The 26287-nt window shown below is 58.1% G+C and overlaps 1 long non-coding RNA gene and 1 gene segment (V, D, J or C); both read left to right on the top strand.

The window, feature by feature from the left end:
* The first annotated feature begins 15942 nt into the window (after positions 1–15942).
* LOC144377658 (Ig gamma-2 chain C region-like) lies at positions 15943–17661 on the top strand. The segment is given in 4 exon segments: positions 15943–16357; positions 16653–16694; positions 16808–17137; positions 17248–17661. Coding segments are annotated over 4 exon segments (1110 nt in total).
* An 823-nt stretch (positions 17662–18484) lies between these two features.
* Positions 18485–22907, top strand: LOC144377984 (uncharacterized). Its single transcript, XR_013439370.1, has 2 exons — positions 18485–18941; positions 20785–22907. It is a non-coding gene; the product is annotated as an uncharacterized LOC144377984 (long non-coding RNA).
* Positions 22908–26287: the final 3380 nt, after the last annotated feature.

Raw genomic sequence — 26287 nt, 5'->3', positions numbered from 1 at the left:
GCCCTGAGATCCTGTAATAACCTCCAATTACCAGATTTTTTCTTAATTACAAAAATGGGTGTGTTCCAAGGGCTGAGTGTAGGCCCTAAATGACAGCTTGGAGCTGTTCTTCAACTAACATATGAGCTACTTTAAGATTTTCCCCTCTTAGAGGCCACTGACTAACCCAAATTGGCTCTTCTGTGAGCCAAGTGATCTTTTCTGCTTTCTTTTGGGCCGTGGAAAAAGTCAGAGTCCTAAACAAAAATTTTGGTTGGGTGCATTAATTAATCTCTGTGGAGGAGACTGGGTCATAAGTAGGTATTCATCCTGTAAATTTCTTTCACTATCCCTAGAAGTAAACCCTTGATTAAATTCCTCAAATGACCTGATAGAATTTGGAGTTACTAATAATAATCTTAAGCTCCTTAGGACATCTCTTCCCTATAAATTTACTGGTAAAGTGCCTAAAACATAAGGCTTAAAAATTCCAATATTTCCATCTCGGTCCTCCCAGTGAAGATATTGGGCATCTCGGCAGGCTGAGAAATCTGCCTTATGCCTTCTAAATTGGCTGGCACAGTATGTAAAGGCCAGGTTTGGGGCCAATATTGGAGTGATAAAACAGATTTATCTGCCCTATAACTATACTTTCTCAAAAAATTTTATGACTGGGCTGGGGATGTGGCTCAACTGGTAGCGCGCTCGCCTGGCATGCGTGCGGCCTGGGTTCGATCCTCAGCAACACATACAAACAAAGATGTTGGGTCCACCAAAAACTAAAAAATAAATATTAAAAATTCTCTCTCTCTCTCTCTCTCTCTCTCTCTCTCTCTCTCTCTCTCTCTCTCTCTAAAAAAATTATGATTAATTTTAAGTTCCAGTAGGGGGGCTCCTGCTGGACTAATTGGGCATAGTACACTAGGTCCAAAAACTCTGAAATCAAAGTTTTAATTGGACTATCTCTGGAGCTACAGGAAAAGTACTAATTGGGCAAGCACGTCTTTACTAGAAAGCTGAATGGCTTATTCTGATTTTACAGTGACTGTTAGTTCACCTCTAAAATAAGGATCAATAACTCCCGGTATTACTTGGATTGCCTCTTTAAAATAACTTTGTCCCAAAATTAAGTGTATAGTGCCTCTGGTTAGGGCCCATGGATCCTGATAGGAATCCACAGGGGTCCCATTTCAGGTGTTAAATCAGTTACCATGGCTGGTGGTAAAAGTACTGTCTGGGGGTACCAGCTGGTAAAACGGTGGTCCTCCTTAGTCGGCTGTGAGGACATCAGAGCCTGTGATTCTAAGTCTTTCTCCCCATCTATTTGGTGGGCCTGGGGAAAGACCCTCCCCTTGTGTTTTGGTGCCAACAAAGGGGGAAGTGAAGGCAAAAATGGAGTCGAGCGGATGACATGTTGGTTTCCTTCCTCCCTTGCCACATTGCCTCTTGCCCAGTAATGGCAGCTGCAGGAACTGGGAAAATTTTCTGCCCTGTTCCTCTGGGTCTCGCAGTCTCACACCATGTGGCCATTTTTCCCACAGTTAAAACATGGCCCATGAGAATGACATGCCTGGGATTGGGGCTGAAGCACCTGCTTTAAAGCCATGGCAAGCATAAAACCTTGCAATTGGTCAGACCCACATCTGTACAAAGGCGAACAAAGTCTGAGATGGCCCCCTTTTTCCTATGAGGTTGGAAGATGTCCTGGCAGACCTTATTTGCATTCTCAAATGCAAGCTGCTTAACAATGTTCCCACAGGCACCTGAGTTCACAACTGACCTGTTAGCTGCTTGGTACAAGCATGCTACAAATTCAGAGAACAGTTTTGCTGAGCCCTGTTGCATATTAGTCAAAGTTAGATTAGACTGGTCCTGGGAAGAGATTTCCTGCCATGCCTTCTTTGCACATGAAGTAATCTGATCATAAACCACCAAATCATAGTTTAACTGCCTCTCTAAATCTGCAAACTCACCCGTTCCCATCAACATCTCCAAAAGGGCCTCAAGATCTTTCTCCTCTTTCTCTCAGCCTGCTCAGTACAGAAATCTATCCAGTGAGACCACCAGGGAAGATAATCACCACCATCAGACAAGCTGTGCCATGGACAACCAGTCACTGGGCAGAAGAGGTTCTTGGCAAATAAAGTTGAGCAAGCTCTTACAAATGGTGAATGAGGGCCATAAGTACCACAAGCATTTTTTAATTCTCCTAAGGTTTTAAAAGAAATTACACATGCTGGTTTTGCTCATTAATCTTTCAAAACCTGGAAAAAGCTGAAAACCTGTAATACCTTCCCCCGCTTCCTGCGCCCTCCTGAGTCCACATTGTAATGGCATAAGCATAGCCATGGCCAATTCAGAGTGTCGATTAAAGCCCATTCTCCCAGCTCAAAATGGCTGAATTCAGACGGCGGTGCCAGTCCAGCTAAACACAACCTAGCAAAATTCTCCTCCATTTCCTCTTCGCCATCAAACTGAGTCCCCTCTGACTGGGACTCTTTGTCTGTCTCCTGCTCATTCTGTTCTTCTCCATTTTGAATTTGCCTCACAGAGCTCTGGTCAGGACTAGTTTCCTCTGTGGAACACACCCCTTGGTGCTCCTCTATATTACTGATCCAGTGGGATTCAACTAGGTCTTCCCCAAGGTGATCTGCCTGCTGGGTGGCAGATTGAGTGAAATTTGATTCCACTCTCAGCCTGCTATGGAAAAAGAGAATTTTTTCAAAAAAATACAGCCTCTGCCTGTTTTCCTGCTCTGTGCTCTTAACTGGTCTCTGAAGTCCTTTTAAAAGGTCTTCTGGGGGCCATTGACCATGATCTACATCATCAAAATGACCCATTTCTAATGCACTCCAGACCCTCTGAACACTGTCTGTTGTACTTCTAGACAGTTCTGCAGAGAGGCAGCCTTTATACACTTTCCTTCCTAGTCTCTCCCAAGAACGTACATCTGGTGACTCTTGCTCACAAAACCATGCACACCTCACTAACCGTTCTCAGGAACTGTGCTAGCTGGCTCTTTCTCACTTGCTTTGATTTCCAGTTAATCATAGTTTCCAAAATTGTTAAATGCATCTCTTTGTCTGAAGATATGGAACTTCCCATGATAAATCATTAATGTCCTTAGTTATAAAATGGTCTGCTTCCTCTGTGACCCCTCAAAAAATTTCACGGTGCAATAACCTTCTATAGTACGTTTCCTCAATCAACCTGGAAATTCCACTTGAGAAGCCCCACGTTGGGCACCAATTACTGCACCCAAGGAGTGCAGGCAGCTAAACGAAGGGTCGCTCAAGTGAATTTCCTAAAACACAAAATAAAATAAAATAATAATGAAATAAAACACAGACACAAATTTAACTTTAATTTAAGCCCAAGGACACCTCCCCTGCCCTCAGGCTCAAGCTCGCCAAATGGGAGAGGGAGGAAAGTCACGAGATGCTAGAGAGAGAGAGAGAGAGAGAGAGAGAGAGAGAACATCCAGGAGTGGCCTTTTATTAGGGAGACCCTGATTCTTTAGAAATTTCCATCCATAAAGCTCAAGAGGCTTGGGTAACAAGGACAGGAAAGGTAACTCGGCCCCAGGGCTGTAGGACACCTCACCCTCACATGAACACACATTTGGCAACATTTTTACGACTTCCAAGATGGGGGCCGCCATCTAGAGCCACGTGATGTGGCCAGATGACAAGAAGTGACCAACAGGACCTCAACCAATCAGAGAAGAAAAATGCTGGTCACATGGTGTGGTGGCCTCCCACAGGTTTCCACATGTCCACCCCAGATAAGTCAACGGACCACAGCACCTACTCCAGTCAGCTTCTCACCACCCTGACCAAAAGAACTAGCAAGAACAACTAGAGGAGGGAGAGCTCACTTGGGCTCACAGTTTCTGAGGTCTCTTCTATAGATGGCCGGCTCCATTGCTCTGGGCCTGAGTCAGGAAGAACCTCAGGGCTGAGGACGTGGCAGGAGAGAGCAGCTCAGGACATAGCCATCAGGAAGCAGGGAGCCTCCACTCCCAGATACACTACGTAAATCCAAACCCCACACCCCACTGCCCACCTTCTCCAGCCACACCCAACCGCCTTCAGCCACCCAGGATAATCCCGTCATTGATAAATTCATGGTTGGCTTAAGGCCCTCCTCACCCAATCCTTTCCCCTCTGAACCTTCTCACATCATCTCAGACGTGAGCTTTGGGAGGACGCCTCCCATCCAGACCAGGACACTCAGGTCACACAGGTTGGGGAAAGAACTCTGCCTCCCACACATTCGCTGGTCTTCAGATACAACCCCCAGCCCCCTGAGCCCCAGGGAGAAGACGGAGGACAGAGTGTTGGCCATCCCAACCCACCTCACAGGCCATGAGGCCAGCCGGGGACCTTCCAGGGACTCCCGGGGACCTAGGAGGCAATGCACAGTGGCCTTGCAAGTCATTCAGACAGCATAAAAGGGAAAAAAACACTTAAACATGGTGAGAATACACAAGAACTCCGGGACACCATGAGGAGATGGGTGTAAGGATCATTGGAATTGAGGGGGAAATCAACACACCAAGGAAACGGAGCCCCAAAACAAGCAGGAGTAGCTACTCTCGTAGCTGACAGAGCACATTTCACCCCAGGGTTAACCAGAAGAGACTAAGAAGGTCACTTCATATTGGGAAAGGGAACAATCCAAGAAGATATAACAATAATAAATATTTGTGGGCTGGTGATGTGGCTCAAACACTAGCACGCTCGCCTGGCAAACGTGCGGCCTGGGTTCGATCCTCAGCACCACACACAAACAAAGATGTTGTGTCCACCGAAAACTAGAAAATGAATATTAAAAAATTCTCTCTCCCTCCCCCTCTCTCTCTCTCTCTCTCTCTCTCTCTCTCATTTAAAAAAAATTAAAAAATAAATATTTGTGGCCCAATATGGGTGCAACTTTTACATAAAAGTCATACTTCTCAAATGAAGCCCCCGATACGTCCCAGCATGATAATACCAGGGGATTTCAACACACCTCTCTCCCCATTAGATAGGCCATCTGGACATAAACTCAGTAAAGACTGTTTGGACCTGGAAAATATTATAACTCAAATGAAACTGATAGACAGCTATAGCACATTTCATCCAACAACAGCTGAACACACTTTCTCTCAGTGGGTCATGGACTTCTCCAAAGTAGATCATATTTTAGGCCACAGGGCAACCCTTAGCAAGTAAAAAAAAACTAATCTTACCACATCCTAATGGAATGAATTAGAAATCCACACAACAAACCCGACTACATAAACACACAGAGATTAAAAATGCCCCTTTTTGTAACACCAGAGATTGAACCCAGGGAACCTCAACCACTGAGCCACATCCCCAGCCCTTTAATGTTTTGTGATGGAGAGAGGCTTGTGAAGATGCTTAGAGCCGTGAGAAGTTATTGAGGCTGGATAGGAACTTGTGATCCTCCTGCCTCAGCCTCCAAGCCACTGGGATGCAAGTGTGTGCCACCAAGCCCAGCTGAACAATACTCTTTGGAATGACGAATGGGTGACAGAAGAAATCAAGGGAGAAGTTAAAAATTCCTGGACTCAAAGGAGACTGGTGGTACAACCTCCCAGAGCCTGTGGGACCCTGTGAAGGCACATGGAAGAGTGCCATTAGTGTCCACATCAGAAAGCCAGAAAGATCCCAAACAAGCAAACCAAGGATGCACCTCAAGGCCTTGAAAGGAACAAGCCAAAGCCCAAGCCAGCAGAAGTCAGGAAGTAACATGAGAGCAGAAATCAATCACCTTGAGAATAACGGAGCAACACAAAGGATAGAGGAGACAAAGAGTTGGTTCTTGGGAAGAAAACAAACAACTAGATCAACGAGCCCAGAGCCAAATAACCAAACAAAATGGGAGAAAAAGCAAATCAAGAAAATTAGAGATGAGAAAGGAGAAGTCCAGGACATCTCAGAAATCCAGCAGGTCTTTAGGGACTCTTTTGAAAGTTTATATTCCAATAAACTGGAAAACCAGGGATAAATGGACACATTACCAGTCAATACAGCCTGCCAAAACGGAATTGAGAGGACACAGAAAACTTCACAGAACCCCGATTTGCGGTGAGGTACGAGCCGTAGTCAGGAGCCTTCCACTGGAGCACAGCCCAGGACCAGAGGATGCTCAGCCGACCTCTGCACACCCGTAAGCAGCACCCAGGCCAGCCTTCCTCACGTTATCCCCAGCAATACACACCTCCCAGGAGCGTGGGGTGACGCTGCGACAGGAGCCCAGTGGTCTGCACGGGAGGGAGGCCCACAAAGGCGCTGGACAGGGCCAGGGAGCAGCACAGCAGCAGGGGGGCACTGGCTCTGGCTTTCAATGACTTGAGGATGGCTGAGAGGACACTGAAGTTACGTGTGTTGGGCTCCATTGGCATCAGTTTTTAGAAATAGAGGGAGCCACAGACCACCCTGCTGAGGGGCCTGGCCCAACCCTCCCCTGCACCCTGAAGGTGACTGGGTCCTCCTGCCGCTCTGCCTCAGCCCTCCCCTACACCCTGAATGTGACTGGGGTCCTCCTGCCGCTCTGCCTCAGCCCTCCCCTGAACCCTGAAGTTGACTGGGGTCCTCCTGCCGCTCTGCCTCAGCCCTCCCCTGCACCCTGAAGGTGACTGTGGTCCTCCTGCCGCTCTGCCTCAGCCCTCCCCTGCACCCTGAAGGTGACTGGGATCCTTCTGCCGCTCTTCCTCAGCCCTCCCCTGCACCCTGAAGGTGACTGGGGTCCTCCTGCCGCTCTGCCTCAGCCCTCCCCTGCACCCTGAAGGTGACTGGGGTCCTCCTCCCGCTCTGCCTCAGCCCTCCCCTGCACCCTGAAGGTGACTGGAGTCCTCCTGCCGCTCTGCCTCAGCCCTCCCCTGCACCCTGAAGGTGACTGGAGTCCTCCTGCCGCTCTTCCTCAGCCCTCCCCTGCACCCTGAAGGTGACTGGGGTCCTCCTGAAGCTCTGCCTCAGCCCTCCCCTGCACCCTGAAGGTGACTGGAGTCCTCTGGCCACTCTGCCTCAGCCCTCCCCTGCACCTGAAGGTGACTGGGGTCCTCCTGCGGCTCTGCCTCAGCCCACCCCTGCACCTGAAGGTGACTGGGGTCCTCTGGCCGCTCTGCCTCAGCCCTTCCCTGCACCTGAAGGTGACTGGGGTCCTCCTGCCGCTCTGCCTCAGCCCTTCCCTGCACCTGAAGGTGACTGGGGTCCTCTGGTCGCTCTGCCTCAGCCCTTCCCTGCACCTGAAGGTGACTGGGGTCCTCTGGCCGCTCTGCCTCAGCCCACCCCTGCACCTGAAGGTGACTGGGGTCCTCCTGCCGCTCTGCCTCAGCCCTTCCCTGCACCTGAAGGTGACTGGGGTCCTCCTGCCGCTCTGCCTCAGCCCTCCCCTGCACCCTGAAGGTGACTGGGGTCCTCCTGCCGCTCTGCCTCAGCCCTCCCCTGCACCCTGAAGGTGACTGGGGTCCTCCTGCCGCTCTTCCTCAGCCCTCCCCTGCACCCTGAAGGTGACTGGGGTCCTCCTGCGGCTCTGCCTCAGCCCTCCCCTGCACCCTGAAGGTGACTGGGGTCCTCCTGCCGCTCTGCCTCAGCCCACCCCTGCACCCTGAAGGTGACTGGGGTCCTCCTGCCGCTCTGCCTCAGCCCACCCCTGCACCCTGAAGGTGACTGGGGTCCTCCTGCCGCTCTGCCTCAGCCCTCCCCTGCACCCTGAAGGTGACTGGGGTCCTCCTGCCGCTCTGCCTCAGCCCACCCCTGCACCCTGAAGGTGACTGTGGTCCTCTGGCCACTCTGCCTCAGCCCTCCCCTGCACCCTGAAGGTGACTGGCGTCCTCCTGCTGCTCTGCCTCAGCCCTCCCCTGCACCCTGAAGGTGACTGGGGTCCTCCTGCCTCTCTGCCTCAGCCCTCCCCTGCCGTGCACACACTGGGCGCCCAGCCAGGGAAACAGGCAGCGGAGACCACAGGTGCCCACGTTCCTCTTCCCAGCAAGGCAGGAGCCTGGGTCCCACACTCTGAAGCTCCCTGTGCCCAGCCTTAGGATCCACAGGGCAGCTGCAGTCCTGCTAGTGCAGCACGTCCCGGCCAGTAGTGCGGATCCAACAGGCCCCTTCAGCCCAGAGCCACAGTCCTACAGACCTCCAGGCCACTCCCAGGCAGGAGAGGCCTAGAGGAGGACAGACATCCTCAGAGGGATGGAGGAGCCACCACGAAGAGGTCAGAGTTCCCGGTGCTGAGGTGGGAAGAGTCCAGAGCATGTGGGGACAGAGTTGCTGTGCCCCTGCGTGTGTCTTAGGTGAAGGGCAACATCTGTGCACCATGCTGGCCTTGGGGCAGAGGCCCAGGAGGCTGCATGCGGGCTTGGGAGTGAAGGGACTTGGAGGTGGCTGTGGAGGTAAACGTGGCTGCCTGGTCCTCCTCCAGCCCTCCTGCCACCCTGGGAGAGTGTGCCCCTGACAGCACAGCACGCAGCCTGCAGAAGAGCTCTCTGGTGACTGCCCAGCGCCTGGGTTCCCCCAGCCAGGTCAGCAGTGTGGCTGCACAGGCCAGGCTCAAGGCTTCCAAATGCACCCTGACTGCCAACCAAGACCTGGTGATGGCCCCAGTGTACCACCGTCACGCGGCTGCCTGGCGGGAGCACAAAGGCCCCTGAATGCTGAACTACCCGACTGTCCTCACAGCAAAGAGGCAGCCTGTTACCCTCTAGGGCTGGGTCCACTGTCTCCATTCAGCAGGAGACTGAAGAGCAGGACACAGAGGCGGCAAGACGCAGGTTGTTGGAAAGAGAGAGACAGACTTCTGCAGAGAGAAGGGTTGATTGGGGTCCCCTCTGTCCACGCGTCTGTTTTAGTTTCTCTGTTGGGTTCCCCACCTAGGGATGGGAGTAGGGAGGTGTCTGTCTGATTGGGTCCTGGGCATGCCCACAAGTACTTTGTCCAGCAGGACGAGGACCTCACCAGAAGACCCTGTCCACGCGCCTTTGTCCTGGCCCTGCCCCGACCTCCTTTCTCGCCATCTTCTCTGGCTGCCTGGGCCTCTAATTCTCCCTCAGCCCAAGTCCTCAGAGTCTCAGGACTTCGTTTGTCCCCACAACACCAGTGCCCTTGGGCGGCTCTCACAGTCACCTTGGTCAGGTTAGCCTGTCGCAGCTTCCGGGGTGAGCCCCAGATGGTAGGGATAGAGCAAGGCCCCTGTGTGCTGGTGGGCTTCACATGTCAACATGGCTGGGACGGGGTGTCCAGATGCTGGTCAAACGTCACTGTGGTGACTCTGGTGTGTCACCGACATTCAGAGCAGTGGGCAGGAGCTGGGAAGGGCAGGGCCGTCCGGGAAGCCCAGAGTGGCCCTGACTGGTGGTCAGCACCTGGAGAAAGCTGGCAAGGATTCTGAGAGTTGGCCACAGCACCCACCAGGCAGCACCACCTCAGGGGACACAAGAAGCACGAAGGAAGGACAACCTGCAGCCCAGAGCCACAGGTCCCACAGACGTCAGAGCCATGCTGCAGGGGCTGGGGCCGCCGGCCACCACAGTGTCTGCAGGCCCGAGCGCAGGCCACAGGGTCACGCTGGGGGCTCAGATGCCCAGAAGTCACCCTGCTGGGCCTGAGACCTGCTCGGGAGCATGACCCCTCCGGTTTCTCCTTTGGGAATGAGAGGTCCAGGGAGCAGCAGCCACCAGAACCAGGCTGGAGTCAGAGGGTCAGGAGGCTGCCCAGGTACTGAGGGGCCCCAGTCTCCAGGGAGGCAGTCAGGGTGGAGGGCCTAACTGCACAGCCGTGGGCCAGCCCCAGGCAGGAGCAGAGAGCAGCAGGTGGGATTGGGCCTCCCCCTTCTCCCCTGGGACCCAAGGCACTGCTCCCCACCACCACATGCCACACGAGATGGCCTCAGCCAGGTGAGCCCCCTCACCCTCTGACCCAGAAAAGGGAACTTAGGGAAGTCTGCATGCCACCAGTTTCAGTCTTGTTCTTAGTCTCTGCAGGGGGGAGGGGAGGGGACTTGCACCTCTGGGGACAACAGCCGTGACACCTGGGAGCACAGGACAGAGCAGAGTGGGTGGCAGTAAGTTGCCAGAGCAGGAAGGGCTGGCAAGCGCCCTTCAAGGCCCCACAAGGTGAGTGGGGTTGGCAGGGAGAGGAGGCCACAGGAGGAGAGGACATGGAGCCTGGGCCACAGTGGTCCTTCAGGACCCAGCATCCCACGGGCCACGGGATGTGGGAGGGAGCGAGAGCACACCCCCACACAGAGGGCCCCACACAGCACCCAGGGGTCTGCCTTAGAAAGTGCCAACCAGTGAGGGGACAGGAACCTGGGGCAGGGCACTGCCAGGCCACCAGAGCTGGACACACGTCCTACTCACAGACATGAGGGGATGGGGCAGGAGGGGGTCAGAGGAACAACATGGCCTGTCCTAGAGACTGTGGGTATGAGGCAGAGCTAAGGGCACCTCGAGGAGGCAGGGCCAGGGCAGCTTCCAGAGCCAGGTGCAGAGGAAGCCTATAGCACAGGGACACAGGGTCCAGGCCTCCTCCAGGGGCAGGGCAGGACCAGTGGGCTCTGCTGGACACAGCTGGCTGGAGGGAGGATGGGAGCCTCGGGGGCTCTGGGAGCAAGGCCAGTCCTGGGAAGAGGGTGAGGCCAGAGAAGGACCCAGCCTCCACTGGGGAGAGTGGGGTGGGACGAGGCAGCTCTGGGATCAGGGACCTGGGCAGAGCAGGTGCCCGTGTGCTGGGCAGGTGGGGTGCCTGAGAGTCGTGAGCCACCCAGATGCCACCCCTGGGACTTGGGTCCAAGCTGCCACAGGTGAGGTGGGGAAAGCAGGGATGCTGAGGGACCTGGACAGTCCCACGGCTCAGAGAACCAAGAGAGAGTAGCTACAGGAGAGCTGGGCAGTGGAGTGCTGGAGGGCTCGGGAAGCCCAGGGCGCAGGGCACCAAGGGCAGAGCATCTGAAGGTGAGCTGGGGCAGGTGAAGGTGCTGGAAATGCCAGGAAGCCCCAGGAGCTCAGGGAACCTGGACAGAGAAGTTACGGGTAAGCTGGGGCGGGTGGGGTGCTGGAGGTGCCTGCGAAGCCCCAGGAGCTCAGGGGACCTGGGCAGAGCACTTACAGGTGAGCTGGGACAGGTGGGGTGCTAGAGGTGCCTAGGAAGCCCCAGGAGCTCAGGGGACCTGGGCAGAGCAGTTACAGGTGGAGCTGGGGCAGGTGGGGGTGCTGGAGGTGCCCAGGAAGCCCCAGGAGCTCAGGGGACCTGGGCAGAGCAGTTACAGGTGGAGCTGGGGCAGGTGGGGGTGCTGGAGGTGCCTGGGAAGCCCCAGGAGCTCAGGGGACCTGGGCAGAGCAGTTACAGGTGGAGCTGGGGCTGGTGGGGTGCTGGAGGTGCCTGGGAAGCCATAGGAGCTCAGGGGACCTGGGCAGAGCAGTTACAGATGAGCTGGGGCAGGTTGGGATACATGAGGTGCTGGGAAGCCCCAGGAGCTCAGGGGACCTGAGCACAGCAGTTAGAGGTGGATCTGGGTAGCTGGGGGTGCTAAAGGTGCCTGGGAAGTCCCAGGAGCTCAGGGGACCTGGGCAGAGCCTTTACAGTTGACCTGGGCAGGTGGGAGTGCTTGAGAATCTGAGATGCCCCAGGAACTCAGGGAATCTGGGCAAAACACTAACAGGTGAGCTGGAGAGGTGGGGTGCTGGAGGTGCCTGCAAAGCCCCAGGAGCTAGGGGACCTGGGAAGAGCAGTTTCAGGTGGAGCTGGGTAGCTGGTGGTGCTGGAGGTGCCTGGGAAGCCCCAGGAGCTCAGGGGACCTGGACAGGGCATTTACACGTGAGCTGGGCAAGTGGGGGTGCTGGAGGTGCCCAGGAAAGTTCCAGGAGCTCAGGGACCTGGGAAGAGCAATAACAGTGAGCTGGGGCAAGCACAGTACTGGAGGTGTCTGGGAAGCCCCAGGAACTCAGAGAGCCAGGGGCAGAGAAACTACTGGTGAACTTAGCCATTGATAGAGCTGGAAGGGCTTAGGAAGCCCCAGGAGCTCAAGGGACCTGGACAGAACAGTTTCAGGTGAGCTGAGGCAGCTTGGGGTGCTTAAAGTGACTGGGGAGCCCCAGGAGCTCAGGAGATCTGTACAGAGCACTTACTGTTAAGCTGGGGAATGTGGGGGTGCTCAAGGTGCCTGGGAAACCTGAGGAGCTCAGAAGACCTGGGCAGAGCAGTTACAGGTGAGCTGGGGCAGGTGGAGATGCAGGAGAAGCCAGGAACGCCCTAGAGCTTTGGGTGACTGGGCAGAGCAGCTGTGGGTGAGCTGGGGCAGGTGGGGGTGCTAGAGGTGCCTGGGAAGCCCCAGGAGCTCAGGGGACCTGGACAGAGCAGTTCCAAGTAGCAGAGGCAGGTATGGGTACTGAGGTAGCCAGGAAGCCCCTAGTGCTCAGGGGACCTGGACAGAACAGTTACAGGTGAGCTAGGGGATGCAGAGGTGCTAAAGGTACCAGGGAAGAACCAGGAGCTCAGGGGACAAGGGGCAGAATAGCTGCTTGTGATTTGGGGTAGGTGGGGTGCTGGAGGTGCCTGGGAAGCCCCAGGAGCTCAGGGTAACTTGGCAGAGCAGTTGCAGCTTAGCTGGGGCAGGTGGGGTGCTGGAGGTGCCCGGGAAGCCCCAGGAGCTCAGGGTAACTTGGCAGAGCAGTTGCAGCTTAGCTGGGGCAGGTGGGGTGCTGGAGGTGCCCGGGAAGCCCCAGGAGGTCAAGGTAACTTGGCAGAGCAGGAGCAGCTTAGCTGGGGCAGGTGGGATGCTGGAGGGGCCCGGGAAGCTCCAGGAGGTCAAGGTAACTTAGCAGAGCAGGAGCAGCTTAGCTGGGGCAGGTGGGGTACTGGAGGTGTCCGGGAAGCCTCAGGAGGTCAGGGTAATTTGGCAGAGCAGTTGCAGCTTAGCTGGGGCAGGTGGGGTGCTAAAAGGGCCCAGGAAGCCCCAGGAGGTCAGGGTAACTTGGCAGAGCAGTTGCAGCTTAGCTGGGGCAGGTGGAGTGCTGGAGGTGCCCGGGAAGCCCCAGGAGCTCAGGGTAAATTAGCAGAGCAGTTGAAGCTTAGCTGGGGCAGGTGGTGGTGCTGGAGGTGCCCGGGAAGCCCCAGGAGCTCAGGGTAAATTAGCAGAGCAGTTGAAGCTTAGCTGGGGCACGTGGTGGTGCTGGAGGTGCCCGGGAAGCCCCAGGAGCTCAGGGGACCAGAACATAACTGTTACAGGTGAGCTGGGGCAGGTCGGGGACCACTCTGTCTGCTGACATTCCCAGAACTCAGGGGACCTGGGCAGAGCAGTTATAGGTGAGCTGGGGCAGGTGGGGGTGCTAGAGGTGTCTGGGAAGCCCAAGGAGCTCAGGGGACCTGGGCAGAGCAGTTATAGGTGAGCTGGGGCAGGTGGGGGTGCTAGAGGTGCCTGGGAAGCCTGAGGAGCTTAAGGAACCTGGGCAGAGCAGTTCCAGGTGAGCTGGGGCAGGTAGGGTTACTGGAAGTGCCTGGGGAGTGCCAAGAGCTCAGAGGACCTAGACAGAGCACTTACTATTAAGCTGGGGAATGTGAGGGTACTTGAGGTACCTGGGAAACCTGAGGAGCTCAGGGGACCTGGACAGAGCAGTAACCATTAAGCTGGGGGAAGTGGGAGGTGCTGGAGGTGCTAGAGGTGCCAGCAAAGCCTGAGGAACTCAGGAGACCTGGGCACAGCAGTTACAGGTGAGCTGTGACAGGTGGAGATGCTGGAGGTGCCCGGGAAGCCCCAGGAGCTCAGGGTAACTTGGCAGAGCAGTTGCAGCTTAGCTGGGGCAGATGGGGGTGCGGGAGGTGTCCGGGAAGCCCCAGGAGGTCAGGAGCCAGGGGCAGAGAAACTACTCTCAACTTGGCCAGTGGTAGTTCTGGCAGGGCTTAGGAGCCCCAGGAGCTCAGGGAACCAGAACATAACTGTTACAGGTGAGCTGGGGCAGGTCGGGGACCACTCTGTCTGCTGACATTCCCAGGACTCAGGGGAACAGACAATAGCCACAGTGTCCTGGTGCAGCTGGGCGACCAGGGCAATCCCAGAGGTAGAGTCTGCAGGGTCCAGCTACAGGGTCCCTGGGTCCCTGCAGGAGCTGAGCAGACGCAGGTTAACAGGGGCTGAGGAGGGTTTGCAGAGCCCAGGGCAGGGACCTTTTTTGCAGAGGACCACACAGGGGAGCAGAAGCAAAGCACCAGGGGCAAAGCATCCTGCACAGCCAGTGGGGCAGCAGGTGAGCAAGGGCAGGCCAGGGTAGGCCACAAAGCCTCTGGGCATCCAGAGCACACAGCACAGGGCTGTGCAGGCAGCCCCACTGGACGGGAGGCTAGAAGGGGCTCACGCCCACAGCTGCTGTGCTCTGAGCTGGCCAGCAGTGGGCAGGGCCACGGGGAGCAGGGCTGAGGCAGGGGCTGCAGAGGGCTGCCCAGAGCAGAGAGCAGGGCTGAGGTGTGCTGAGTTCAAGGTGGGAGGGAGCCATAAGGGGACAGGAGCTCAGGGAAGCAGCCGTCGGCTGACTGCAGGGAAGAGACTGAGCTTCCAGAACCTGGTGCTTACAGGACAGCTGACCAGGCAGAGCAAAGGGGAGCAGGGAAGCTTCCAGAACTGGGGGCAATGGGGGAGGTCAGGGGGGTCACAGAGTCCAGGAGCTCATCCAGGAGGGCTCTGCTGGGAAGAGTAGGCCAAAGAGAAGATGGGTGCTTCTGGGCTCTGGAAGCAAACCAGTCCTGAGTGGGGGAGGCCAGCAGAGGAGCCAAGCTGGACAGATGGAGGGCAGAGTGGGCAGTAGGACCCCCAGGCGTTGGGCACCAGAGGCAGAACTGCCGCGGGAGAGCTGGGGCAGGTGGGGTGCTGGGGACCTGGGCAGCCCAAGGAGATCAAGGAACCTGCTTGTCTTGCCCTCCCGCTGGCCCCAGATCACCCGTCCTTGGTCTCCGGGGCTGTCCACATTCCTCTCACCCCACAGCCCAGGAGGATTGGCGGGAGCAAGCTGGTGGGAAGGGAAGGAAGGGGCTTGGGGCTCCTTGGGGTCCCTGGCAGGGGGCAAGATGGGCTACAGAGAGAACCAGTGCTGGCCCAGGAGGGCCTGGAGGCTTAGAGGTCTCTGGGGCTGGGGCTCCCTGATGAGCAGATGGCAGACTGGCTGTGTGCCCAGGGCCTTGTGCTGAGGGCTGGGGATCCTGGGCTGAGTCCCAAGGGCCCTGGAAGGAAGGCTCGGGAGAGGTCGGGGCTCACAGGTGCCATGGAGGCCAGGCCAGAGCTGCAGAGGGGCTCTGAGGGGCAGGCAAGAGGGCCAAGGAGAGTGCCCATGGTGAACCTCAGGAAGCAGGGCAGGAAGACCTGGGGAGGGACGGGTCAGTGATGAGTCACAGCTCAGGGCTAGGGGGAGCCAATCAGGAGGGTCCCAGGGGCTGTCTCAGGGCAGGGCATAGGGACCAGGGCCCAGGACAGAGGGCATGGGGTTGCTTCAGAGCCAACTGCAAAACACCTGACCCTGCAGGGTTAGGTCCAAGGCCTGGGCTCTGGGTCGAGGTGAGGGAGCAGAGCCCAGGCAGAGGTAGCCAAACCTACCCATGGCAGGACTCCTCGGTAACAGTGGAGGGCACAGGGGACCTGAGAACAATGCCACTAGTCAGGTCAGATGCCCACAGGAAGCACAAGGGGACAGGGAGCTGGTGGGCCCAGCAGGACCCAAGATGGCACCCACCCATGGACAGAGCCCAGGAAGGGGCTGGGGGCCCCAGGGCCACACAGGTCCAGTGGTCCTCACATGCTAAAGGATCCGCTGCAGCCTCTCCCACAGGGGCAGGGGCGGCACACAGGGCTAACTGTGCAGTTGGCTGTGTGTCCCTCTGGAAGCCCATCAGGAGAGGTCTGGCCTGGCCTGGGCATCTTTGAGGTGGGGGTCACCTAGGGAGGTAGGGCCTACCAGGTGGGTACCTGATGCCCACAAACCCCGACAACAGACCCTGCCTGGTGCTTGGGGAGAGCCAAGGACAGCGGGCCTTCTGTGGGCCTGGGTCCATCTGCGTCCAGCACAGCTCACTCAGTATCTTCTCTCTTGCAGCTTCGACCAAGTCCCCATCAGTCTTCCCCCTGGCCCCCAGCTCTGGGGACATATCTGGCTCCTCAGTGAACCTGGGCTGTCTGGTCAAGGGCTACTTCCCTGAGCCAGTGACCGTGACATGGAACTCAGGATCTCTGTCCAGTGGAGTCCGCACCTTCCCAGCTGTCCTGCAGTCAGGGCTCTACTCTGTCACCAGCATGGTGACTGTGCCCACCAGCACCTGGCCCAGCCAGACCGTCACCTGCAATGTAGCCCACCCGGCCAGCAGCACCAAGGTGGACAAGACCATTGGTAAGGGGACAGCCTACACGGGGAGGGGTCCTCTGGAAGTCAGGCAGGTCTGTGCCACCTGGAGAACTTTGCCATGCCTCATGCTCAGGCAGAGTACTCTGTCTCCACCAGGCCCAGGGCAGGCACAGTCCGGACGCCCACATGTTGGCTCCTGGGCACTGGTCATAGGCCTGCCAAGAGCCATACCCAGGAGCAGCCTGGCCCTAACCTGAGTGCATCCAGGGCAAAACTCACCCTGTCTCTGCGGGTGCCTTCCTCCTCCAGACCTCAGTAACCCCATCCTTCTCTCCTGCAGCTCCCTGTGGTCCTGAACCTACCCCATGTCCACCATGTCCACGTAAGTCACCAGGCCTTGCCCTAAGCCAAAGGAGCGGGACGGGTGCCCAGAGAAGTCTCAGGAGAGTGCAGGCCCCAGGTGCTGACCCGTGTCCTCTATCTCTCCCACACTAGCTCCTGAAATCCTGGGGGGACCATCCGTCTTCATCTTCCCCCCAAAGCCCAAGGACACGCTCATGATCTCCCTGACCCCCAAGGTCACATGCGTGGTGGTAGATGTGAGCCAGGATGACCCCGAGGTCCAGTTCAGCTGGTATGTAGACAACGTGGAGGTGAACACAGCTGAGACGAAGCCACAGGAGAGGCAGTACAACAGCACATTCCGCGTGGTCAGTGTCCTCCCCATCAAGCACCAGGACTGGCTGAATGGCAAGAAGTTCAAGTGCAAGGTCAACAACAAAGCCCTGCCCGCCCCCATCGAAAGGACCATCTCCAAAGTCAAAGGTGGGAGAGGGCAGCGGGCAGGGCAGGGCATGAGCTGCCTGGTCACATGGAGCCTGACTCAGCCCGTCACTGCCCTGTCAGTGACCTCTGTGCTGACCTCTGTTCCACAGGGCAACCCCGGACGCCAGACGTGTACGTCTTGCCCCCGGCCCAGGAGGAGCTGACCAAGAACACCGTCAGTCTGACCTGCATGATAAAAGGCTTCTACCCTGGCGACATCTCTGTGGAGTGGGAGAAACAGGGGCAGCCGGAGCAGGACTACAGGACCACCGAGCCCGTCCTGGACTCCGATGGGACCTACTTCCTCTACAGCAAGCTCAGGGTGGACAGGAACAGTTGGCAGCGAGGAGACCAAGTCACGTGCTCAGTGATGCACGAGGCTCTGCACAACCACTTCACCCAGAAGACCCTGTCGCGGTCCCCGGGTAAATGAGCCTGACCAGTCCTCACCCCACGAGGACACTGTCACCTTCCCTCACCTGCCCATGTTAATAAAGCACCCAGCCTGCCCTGGGACCCTGTGAGACTATCCTGGTTCTTTCTGAGGCAGAGAGCTCTTGGCACGCCTGGGCAGTGGGCTGTCGGCCAGGCTGCCTCCGAGGCCCAAGTTGTCACGGCTAGAGAGAGGGAGGGGTCCCACATGGCCAGACCCAGAGCCAGTGTCTGCCCAGCTGGCTGCAGTTTGCCCCCGCAGGGCACCAGGCTTGGCCAGAGGCTAAGCCTCTCCCAGACCTTCCCCAGCCCCAGCAACTCTGGCTGATCAGGGAGATACCTCTCAGGAGCCCGCAGGAAAGGACACAGCCCCCCTGTCAGAGACTGTCCTGGTGTCCTGATTCCCTGTCCAAGGATCTCTCTGTGTCCATGCAGGGGTTGACTAGCCATGGGAGTGGGGATAGGCCCTCCATGCTCTGCCCACCCCTGGGAATACCTACATCTGGCAGCCCTGAATGGCCCAAGGGAGGGACTGTCCAGAACCACACAGACACAGAGCCCAGACCCTTTGGACCAACCCACATGGCACCTGCCCACACTCGTGCACACTGGGGCCTCACACGGGCAACATGCACACCCAGAGCCAGCAAGTGTCTGCTCACTGAACACTCACAAGCACACGGGACCACCCACGGCCTCACACACTGACCAGCTCAGATCCCAGCCTCCTCTCAGGAGGCACCTACACCCAAGCCCTGACACACCCAGGCCTGACACCCACACTGACCCACACACTTGCACACACCCCCTTACCACAAGATCCAGCTCCCTCCCCAGCACAGACAGTCCCTGTAGCTGGGGCCACACCAGGGACCGGCTCTGCCATCTCTCCAGCCCCTGGCCTGGTCACCACTGAATAAGCAGGGGCCACACAGGCTGCAGGGACATCCCTGCAGGGTCACAGGCCCAGTGCTGCCTGGCCAGCCCCAGCACTGACGCCTGGAGCTCCCAGCAAGGAGCTCCCATGAAGTCCAGGCACCGTCCACAGCCAGGGGGTCTGGATGAGCTGGGCCCCAGTGGGAGGACCCTGGGGCTGAGGCCCACCAGAGAAGGCCACCAGGGAAACCTGGCCCCAGTACGCGCACTACTGGCCCAGCCCAGCGGCCCTTCTCCTGGCCCCCGGGAGGCAGCTCCCAGGTCCCACCTTGGTGCCACACACTGACCACCCCCTCCCTGTCCAGAGCTCAGCCTGGATGAGAGCTGTGCAGAGGCCCAGGACGGGGAGCTGGACGGGCTGTGGACGACCCTCACCATCTTCATCAGCCTCTTCCTGCTCAGCGTGTGCTACAGTGCCACTGTCACTCTCTTCAAGGTCGGCCACACTGTCCCCCTGCTGTCCCCATGCCATCCCCCGTGACACCACACTTCCCACAGTCCAGCAGTGTCTCCTGTGCTGTCCCTCACTGTCCCTATGCCCACACTGTCACACGATGTGTCCTGTGCCATCCCCACACTATTCCCATGCCATCTCTACACTGTCCCATGTTGTGTCCCATGCTGTCCCCATCATGTCCCACAATATGTCCCATGCCATCTCCACACTGTCCCGTTATGTGTCCCATGCTGTCCCCACACTGTCCCTGTGCCATCTCCACACTGTGCCACAATGTGTCCTATGCCATCCCCACACTATCCACATGCCATCTCCACATTGTCCCACGGTGTGTCCCACGTCATCTCTACACTGTCCCATGGTGTGTCCCATGCTGTCCCCATGCTGTTCCCATGCCATCTCCACAGTGTTCCACAGTATATCCCATGCTGTCCCCTTGATGTTCCACAATGTGTCCCATGCCATCTCCACACTGTCCCATGATGTATCCCATGCTATACCTAATGTCCCACGATGTGTCCCATGCCGACCCCACACTGTCACCATGCTGTCTCCACACTGTCCCATGGTGTGTCCCATGCTGTCCCCACGCTGTCCACATGCCATCTCCACACTGTCCCATGGCGTGTCCCATGCCGTCCCCACGCTGTCCCCATGCCATCTCTACACTGTCCCACGGTGTGTCCCATGCTATCCCCACGCTGTCACCATGCTGTCTCCACACTGTCCCATGATGTTTCCCATTCTATCCCCACGCTGTCCCCATGCCATCTCCACACTGTCCCATGGTGTGTCCCATGCTATCCCCACGCAGTCCCCATGCCATCTCCACACTGTCCCACAATGTGTCCCATGCTGTGTCCAAAATGCTCCATGCCGTCCACCACACTTTTCCCAACGTGTCTCCACCCTGCTCCCCACCTACCCCCAAACTCTCCCGACATTGTGCCCAACCTGTCTCCACCTGTCCCTACACTGTACCCCACCCAATTACCCAAATTGTCCCCTACCCTATCTCTCATGCACTCCTCCACCCCGTCCCCACTGTTCCCCCACCGTCTGCACCCTGTCCCCCACTGTCCTAACTTGTTGCCATCCTGTCCCCCAACTGTCCTCACAACATCCCCCACCCTGTCTCCTCCACCTTTTCCTCATTGTCTCACCTGTCCCCACACTGGTCCAACCGTATTCCCCACACCATCCCCCACTATCCTCACACTGTTCCCCACCTTGTCCCCCACCGCCACAACCATGTCCCCAGACAGTCCCCACCCTGTGCCCCACTGCCCCAACGTGTCCCCACACTGTCCCTACCCTGTCCCCCACCATCCTCACTCTGTCCCCCTATATCCCCACCCTATCCCCTATATTTCCTACCCTGTCCCCACACTGTTCCCACCCTGTGTCCACACTGTCCCACCCTGTCCCCACCATGCTCACCCTGTCCCCCACCACCCCCACCCTGTCCCCCTATGTCCCTACCCTGTCCCCTATATTTCACACCCTGTCCCCACATTGTCCCCACCCTGTCTCCACACTGTCCAACCCTGTCCCCCACCATCCACACCCTGTACCCTACCTCATCCCCCACCATCTCCATCCTGTCCTCCATTGTCCCCACCCTGTCCCCTATAGTCCCCACCCTGTCCCCACACTCTCCCACCCTGTCCCCCACCATCCTCACCCTGTCCTCACCTTATCCCCCACTATCCCCATCTTGTCCCTCATTGTCTCCACCTTGTCCCCCATGTCCCCACCCTGTCCCCTCACTGTCCCCAGCTCTCCCTCAGGTGCCTGTGGGCTCACCTGTGCTGTTCTCCAGGTGAACTGGATCTTCTCCTCGGTGGTGGAGCTGAAGCCGACCATCGCCCCTGACTACAGGAACATGATCGGGCAGGGGGCCTAGGCCACCTCCTGCAAGGGGCCAGGGCCTCCCAGACCCTGGAGGACATCCATCATGGCCAGCAGCCTGGCTCCCCAGCCACGCCTGCCCTTGGACCTCACTGCCCTCTGACCCTGTGACTCACTGACCCTGCAGCCCTGCTCCTGCCCTTTGAGGACCTCTGGAGAGCAGGCTCTACCCACAGACCTCAGCAGCCTGGACACAGCCCATCCCTGGCCCGAGACACTGGCCAGGGCCAGCAAGGGACATGTGCACCTCACCAGGACATCACTGCCCTCAGGGGCCGGGAGGAGGCCGAGGTCAGCTTGCTGATGTCCACCAGGGCAGAGACAGCTTCGCACTGTCCACTCCAGCCTCCCCACTGCAGGGTTTCTTGAGAGAGAAGGTGAAGTCCTCAGAACACTGAGTGGGAACCTCTCACCTGAGCTGGGAAGCTCTGGGCCAACACTCCCCAAAGGGGGAGCTTCGGGAAGGGCTTCCTATTGTCACTCAGATGGCCTTCACTCCTGCCCGTGCCGCGCCAAGCCCCATCTTGGGTTATTCTGCAAACCCCGAGTCTCTCTGGCTCCTGGGAAGCAGCCTCCTGTGTGATGGGGTCTCTGTGCACTGGCCCCTCCTCTTGGCCCACCCACTTCAGAGGTGGGTTCTACCCACAGGACAGCACCTCGGACCCTCTCTGCATGGGGGCAACTGGGGTGGGTCCAGGATGCCACTTCCCACAGTGGGACCCAGCTCCACACCAAGGAGACCACTCAGAAGGACCTGGGCACATGTGGCTATTCCTGGAGGCCTGGTGAGTGCTGGGCAGAGACCACCTGAGAGAGTGGTCAACAGCCAGGTGTCCCTCTAGGAGAGCGGCTGGACAGTGTCCAGGCAGGCCAGGCATGGACTGACGGCTGAGAGCACCAGGCAGAGAGTGGGGCACAGGAGGCCAGGACACAGCCAGGCCACAGACGGCGGTTGGACCAGAAGCCCCTCCACAGAGCCCAGGGCCTGGGGAGCCATGGCTGGTGGACAGTGACGACGGACAGAGGCCCCCAGGATCTGTTTGTGCCATCACTACTCAGGAGCAAACACCGAGTCAGAGTTTCCAGAGAGGAAAATACATAACAGAGAACAGAGGGACCTCCCAGGGGGGCTCAGGACAGTGGCCCAGGACCTGCACACTTCTGGATTTAATAGGAGAGAACAGCAGGACCTCCCAGGGGGCTCAGGACAGTGGCCCAGGACCTGCACACTTCTGGCTTTAATAGGAGAGAACAGAAGGGCCTCCCAGGGGGGCTCAGGACAGTGGCCCAGGACCTGCACACTTCTGGTTTTAATAGGAGAGAACAGAAGGGCCTCCCAGGGGGGCTCAGGACAGTGGCCCAGGACCTGCACACTTCTGGCTTTAATAGGAGAGAACAGCAGGACCTCCCAGGGGGGCTCAGGACAGTGGCCCAGGACCTGCACACTTCTGACTTTTATAGGAGAGAACAGAGGGACCTCCCAGGGGGCTCAGGACAGTGGCCCAGGACCTGCACACTTCTGGTTTTAATAGGAGAGGACAGAGGGACCTCCCAGGGGGCTCAGGGCAGTGGCCCAGGACCTGCACACTTCTGGATTTAATAGGAGAGAACAGCAGGACCTCCCAGGGGGCTCAGGACAGTGGCCCAGGACCTGCACACTTCTGGATTTAATAGGAGAGAACAGCAGGACCTCCCAGGGGGCTCAGGACAGTGGCCCAGGACTTGCACACTTCTGGATTTAATAGGAGAGAACAGAGGGGCATCCCAGGGGGGCTCAGGATAGTGGCCCAGGACCTGCACACTTCTGGATTTAATAGGAGAGAACAGAGGGGCCTCCCTGGGGGGCTCAGGACAGTGGCCCAGGACCTGCACACTTCTGGATTTAATAGGAGAGGACAGAGAGGCCTCCCAGGGAGGCCCAGGACAGTGGCCCTGCACACTTCTGGCTTTGGTAGCTTTCTCCTTCTAGTTTACAGGAAACCCATTATGTCTTTTCAGGTTTTTTCAGAGTGACATTAAACATCCTTTAAACACCCTGCGCCTCTGTGCTCTGCTGTGTCCACCTGCCCCACCCTCATGCACGAGGGGAGGCCACAAGGCCAGGCCAGGCCTATCCAGCCCTCCCTCCTGCAGCCTCACCCTGCCTGGCCAGCAGCCCTGCTCCCAAGGCCTTTCCTCCATGGAGGCACCCTCCTCCCAGCTGGATGCTGCTTGTGCATGTCCAGGTCACTCCAGGCAGACCTAGGAATCAGGTGGCCAAGCAGGGTCTCCCCAGCTGGCCACACCAGGCAGGAAGTGTGCGTGCTGCACACTCAGCTCTGGCAGCCGAGACAGGAAGCGGGCTGGATGCTTCAGCGCTATCCACAGTGTCCCAGAGGCCAGGGCTCCTGGGTAGAGGCAGGGCAGGCCTGGGCCTCTCTCCCTGGCTTGCACTCAAGGTCTTCTCCTTATGTCCACACAGGCTGTCCCCTGTGCCTGTGGGAGTCCTGGTCTCCTCTTCCGCAGACACAGTCCTAGGGCCTCAGGCCCACCCTCGTGAGCCCATCCCAGTGTGCCTCATCCTGAGGTCCTGGGTCGCAACCTCAGCATGTGGGTGTGGAGGCACAACTCAGCCCACAACCACCCTGCCTCCTCTCTTGCAACCGCACCGTCCCACCCTGACGTCCCCCCCTGACATCCCCAGCATCAGCTCCAAGTCCCAAGTCCCACACACCCTCCTCCAGGGCAGGTGCTACCTATTCTAGGGCCACTCAGCCCCCAGGGCGCCCAGGTGCCAAGAGCAGCAGGCAGTGGCACAGGGTGGGGGCGTTTGCAGAGACCAGGGAACACAGCCTGGCATGTCAGGGCTGCCCAGTGAAACACAGAGAGTCCACGGCCAGCCCAGCTCAACTTCCCTCTGAGACATACAGGCAGTGGGGAAGGCGAAGGGGCTATGTAGAGTCCAGGAGGCAGAGAATTGCCAGGGGCCACTCAGCTTCCCATAGGAGGCCAGCTGTGTCTGTGGACGGCACTGTGTCAACATCAGGCTCTGTCCTCCCTCCCCAGGAGATGCTGCAGAGGGGCCGCGCTGGTCCTGGAAGATGCTGCTGGACATTGGGAGACAGAGACCCAGCTGGGGGACTTTCCAGCCCGTGTTTCGGGAGCGAGCGCCCAGTGGGTGCAGGAGCAGGGGCTGCCTGGGTTCCTAGGCGGGCATTTAGGGGCCAGGCCTAGCTGTTAGAAAGTGTTTATTTGGGTCCTTGCTTCAGTCGGCAAGAGACACGTCCTGCCCAGGGTGGGGCTGACCCCACTTGAGGGGCACTGCTGCCATGGGAGCCTCACAGGGACCTGGAGGCCAAGACAGGCGTTGGATTTTCTGCCAATGCCCACGGGCAGTGAGTGGCAGGGAACCTGGGCCAGGCTGGGTGTCTGGACAGCTGTGCAAGACCTCAGGACATGGGGCCGGGTGCAGGAGGGCAGAACTTGGGGTGCAGAACAGGGGCCCATCCCAACCAAGGGAGAGCACCCTGGAGCCATGGGGCCCTCCAACACCTGTAGATAAAACCCAGGCCACAGTGGGTAGGACCAAACTGCCCTTGAAGGCAGCAAGATGGAGACCTCTCAGCTCAGCGAACGCTCCCGCCCTCAGGGCCCTGCAGGCAGGCACCTTCCCCAGCCCCTTGGGTAAGGAGCAGGCCTCTGTCTTCTGCTGCTGGGGCCGTTGGGGCCTCCCTGTGTCAGGTGAGACCGTGCAGGCCACGGTCCTGAGAGTGGACAGCCCAGCGAGGCTGAGGAATGGAAGGCCAGGGTCACTCCTTAGCCAAGCCACTGAGTGCAAGGTAGAGAGACCTTCATGTAGAGCCTGCCTCCCACCAGGCCATGGCTCCTGGGCAGAGACGAGGCCTCCCAGTGTCCTCAGTCCCATTCCTGACATGGTCATCTGGCTGCACCACAACCAGTGTGGCCCGCACAGCCTTGGCCAAGAGCTTCAGCTGAAACCTGGCCCCATGTCCTCGGCTACTTCATGCCTGACAGCCTCCAGGTCAATGGACATGACCACTCACACACCTGCCCCAGGAGGCAGTGCATGCCCAGGGACACAGGAGCTTGAAGGGAGAAGGCGAGGAGGCCACGAGACCCACTCTGGGCCTCCCCAGGCCTCTGAGTGTCTCCTCCAGCTCAGAGCCGACTCTGCTGCTGTGCTCCACAGCCCCGCCAGCAACCCCTAGGGGTTCTACTCCACCCCGCCCACTCCTGAGAAGGCCAGGGACTCTGTCCCGTTATCCTGCCACACCACTGCTGAGGGGACACAGCCCAGAACCCAGTCCTCATCCTGCCTCAGCCAGGTCCCCACAGCCTCGCCACACCCAAGACAGGAGGCCCAGCAGGGACACCCTGCGTTCTGCCACCTCCATGACCACACACCTGGAATGCAAGGCAGGAGCTGGTCATGAGCCCATAGGACACCAGCCAGCCAGCACCCTGCCCACAGAGCCCGTCAGGGGACACACACACACCCACTCAGGGACACTCAGGTCACACACACACCTGCCTGCACAGGGACCTTCAGGAGACACACACACCCACACAGTGACAATCAGGGCACACGCACGCCTGCCTGCACAGGGTCCTTCAGGGGACACACATCCACCCACACAGTGACAATCAGGGCACACACATGCCTGCCTGCACAGGGTCCTTCAGGGGACACACACACCCACACAGGGACAATCAGGGCACATACATACCTGCCTGCACAGGGTCCTTCAGGGGACACACATCCACCCACACAGTGACAATCAGGGCACACACATGCCTGCCTGCACAGGGACCTTCAGGGGACACATACCCACCCACACAGGGACAATCAGGGCACACACACGCCTGCCTGCACAGGGTCCTTCAGGGGACACACACCCACCAACACAGGGACAATCAGGGCACACACACACCTGCCTGCACAGGGATCTTAAGGGGACACACATACACACACTCAGTGACAAAGAGGGCACACACACACCTGCCTGCACAGGGACCTTCAGGGGACACACACACACACACACACACACACACACACACACACAGTGACAATCAGGGCACACACATGCCTGCCTGCACAGGGACCTTCAGGGGACACACACACAAACACACAGTGACAATCAGGGCACACACATGCCTGCCTGCACAGGGACCTTCAGGGGACACACACACACACACACACACAGTGACAATCAGGGCACACACATGCCTGCCACACAGGGACCTTCAGGGGACCCACACACACACACACAGTGACACTCAGGGCACACTCACACCTGCCTGCAGAAGGGTTCTTCAGGGGCAATTCTGCAAACCATCCATCATTCATCACCTATGCAGAGAGAATGGACACTGCTGTCAATCATCTGTCAATTGTCACCTGTATAGATAGACAG

Source organism: Ictidomys tridecemlineatus, chromosome 5, assembly GCF_052094955.1.
Source record: "Ictidomys tridecemlineatus isolate mIctTri1 chromosome 5, mIctTri1.hap1, whole genome shotgun sequence".
Taxonomy (NCBI): domain Eukaryota; kingdom Metazoa; phylum Chordata; class Mammalia; order Rodentia; family Sciuridae; genus Ictidomys; species Ictidomys tridecemlineatus.
This window is presented reverse-complemented; position numbering and strand designations above follow the sequence as displayed.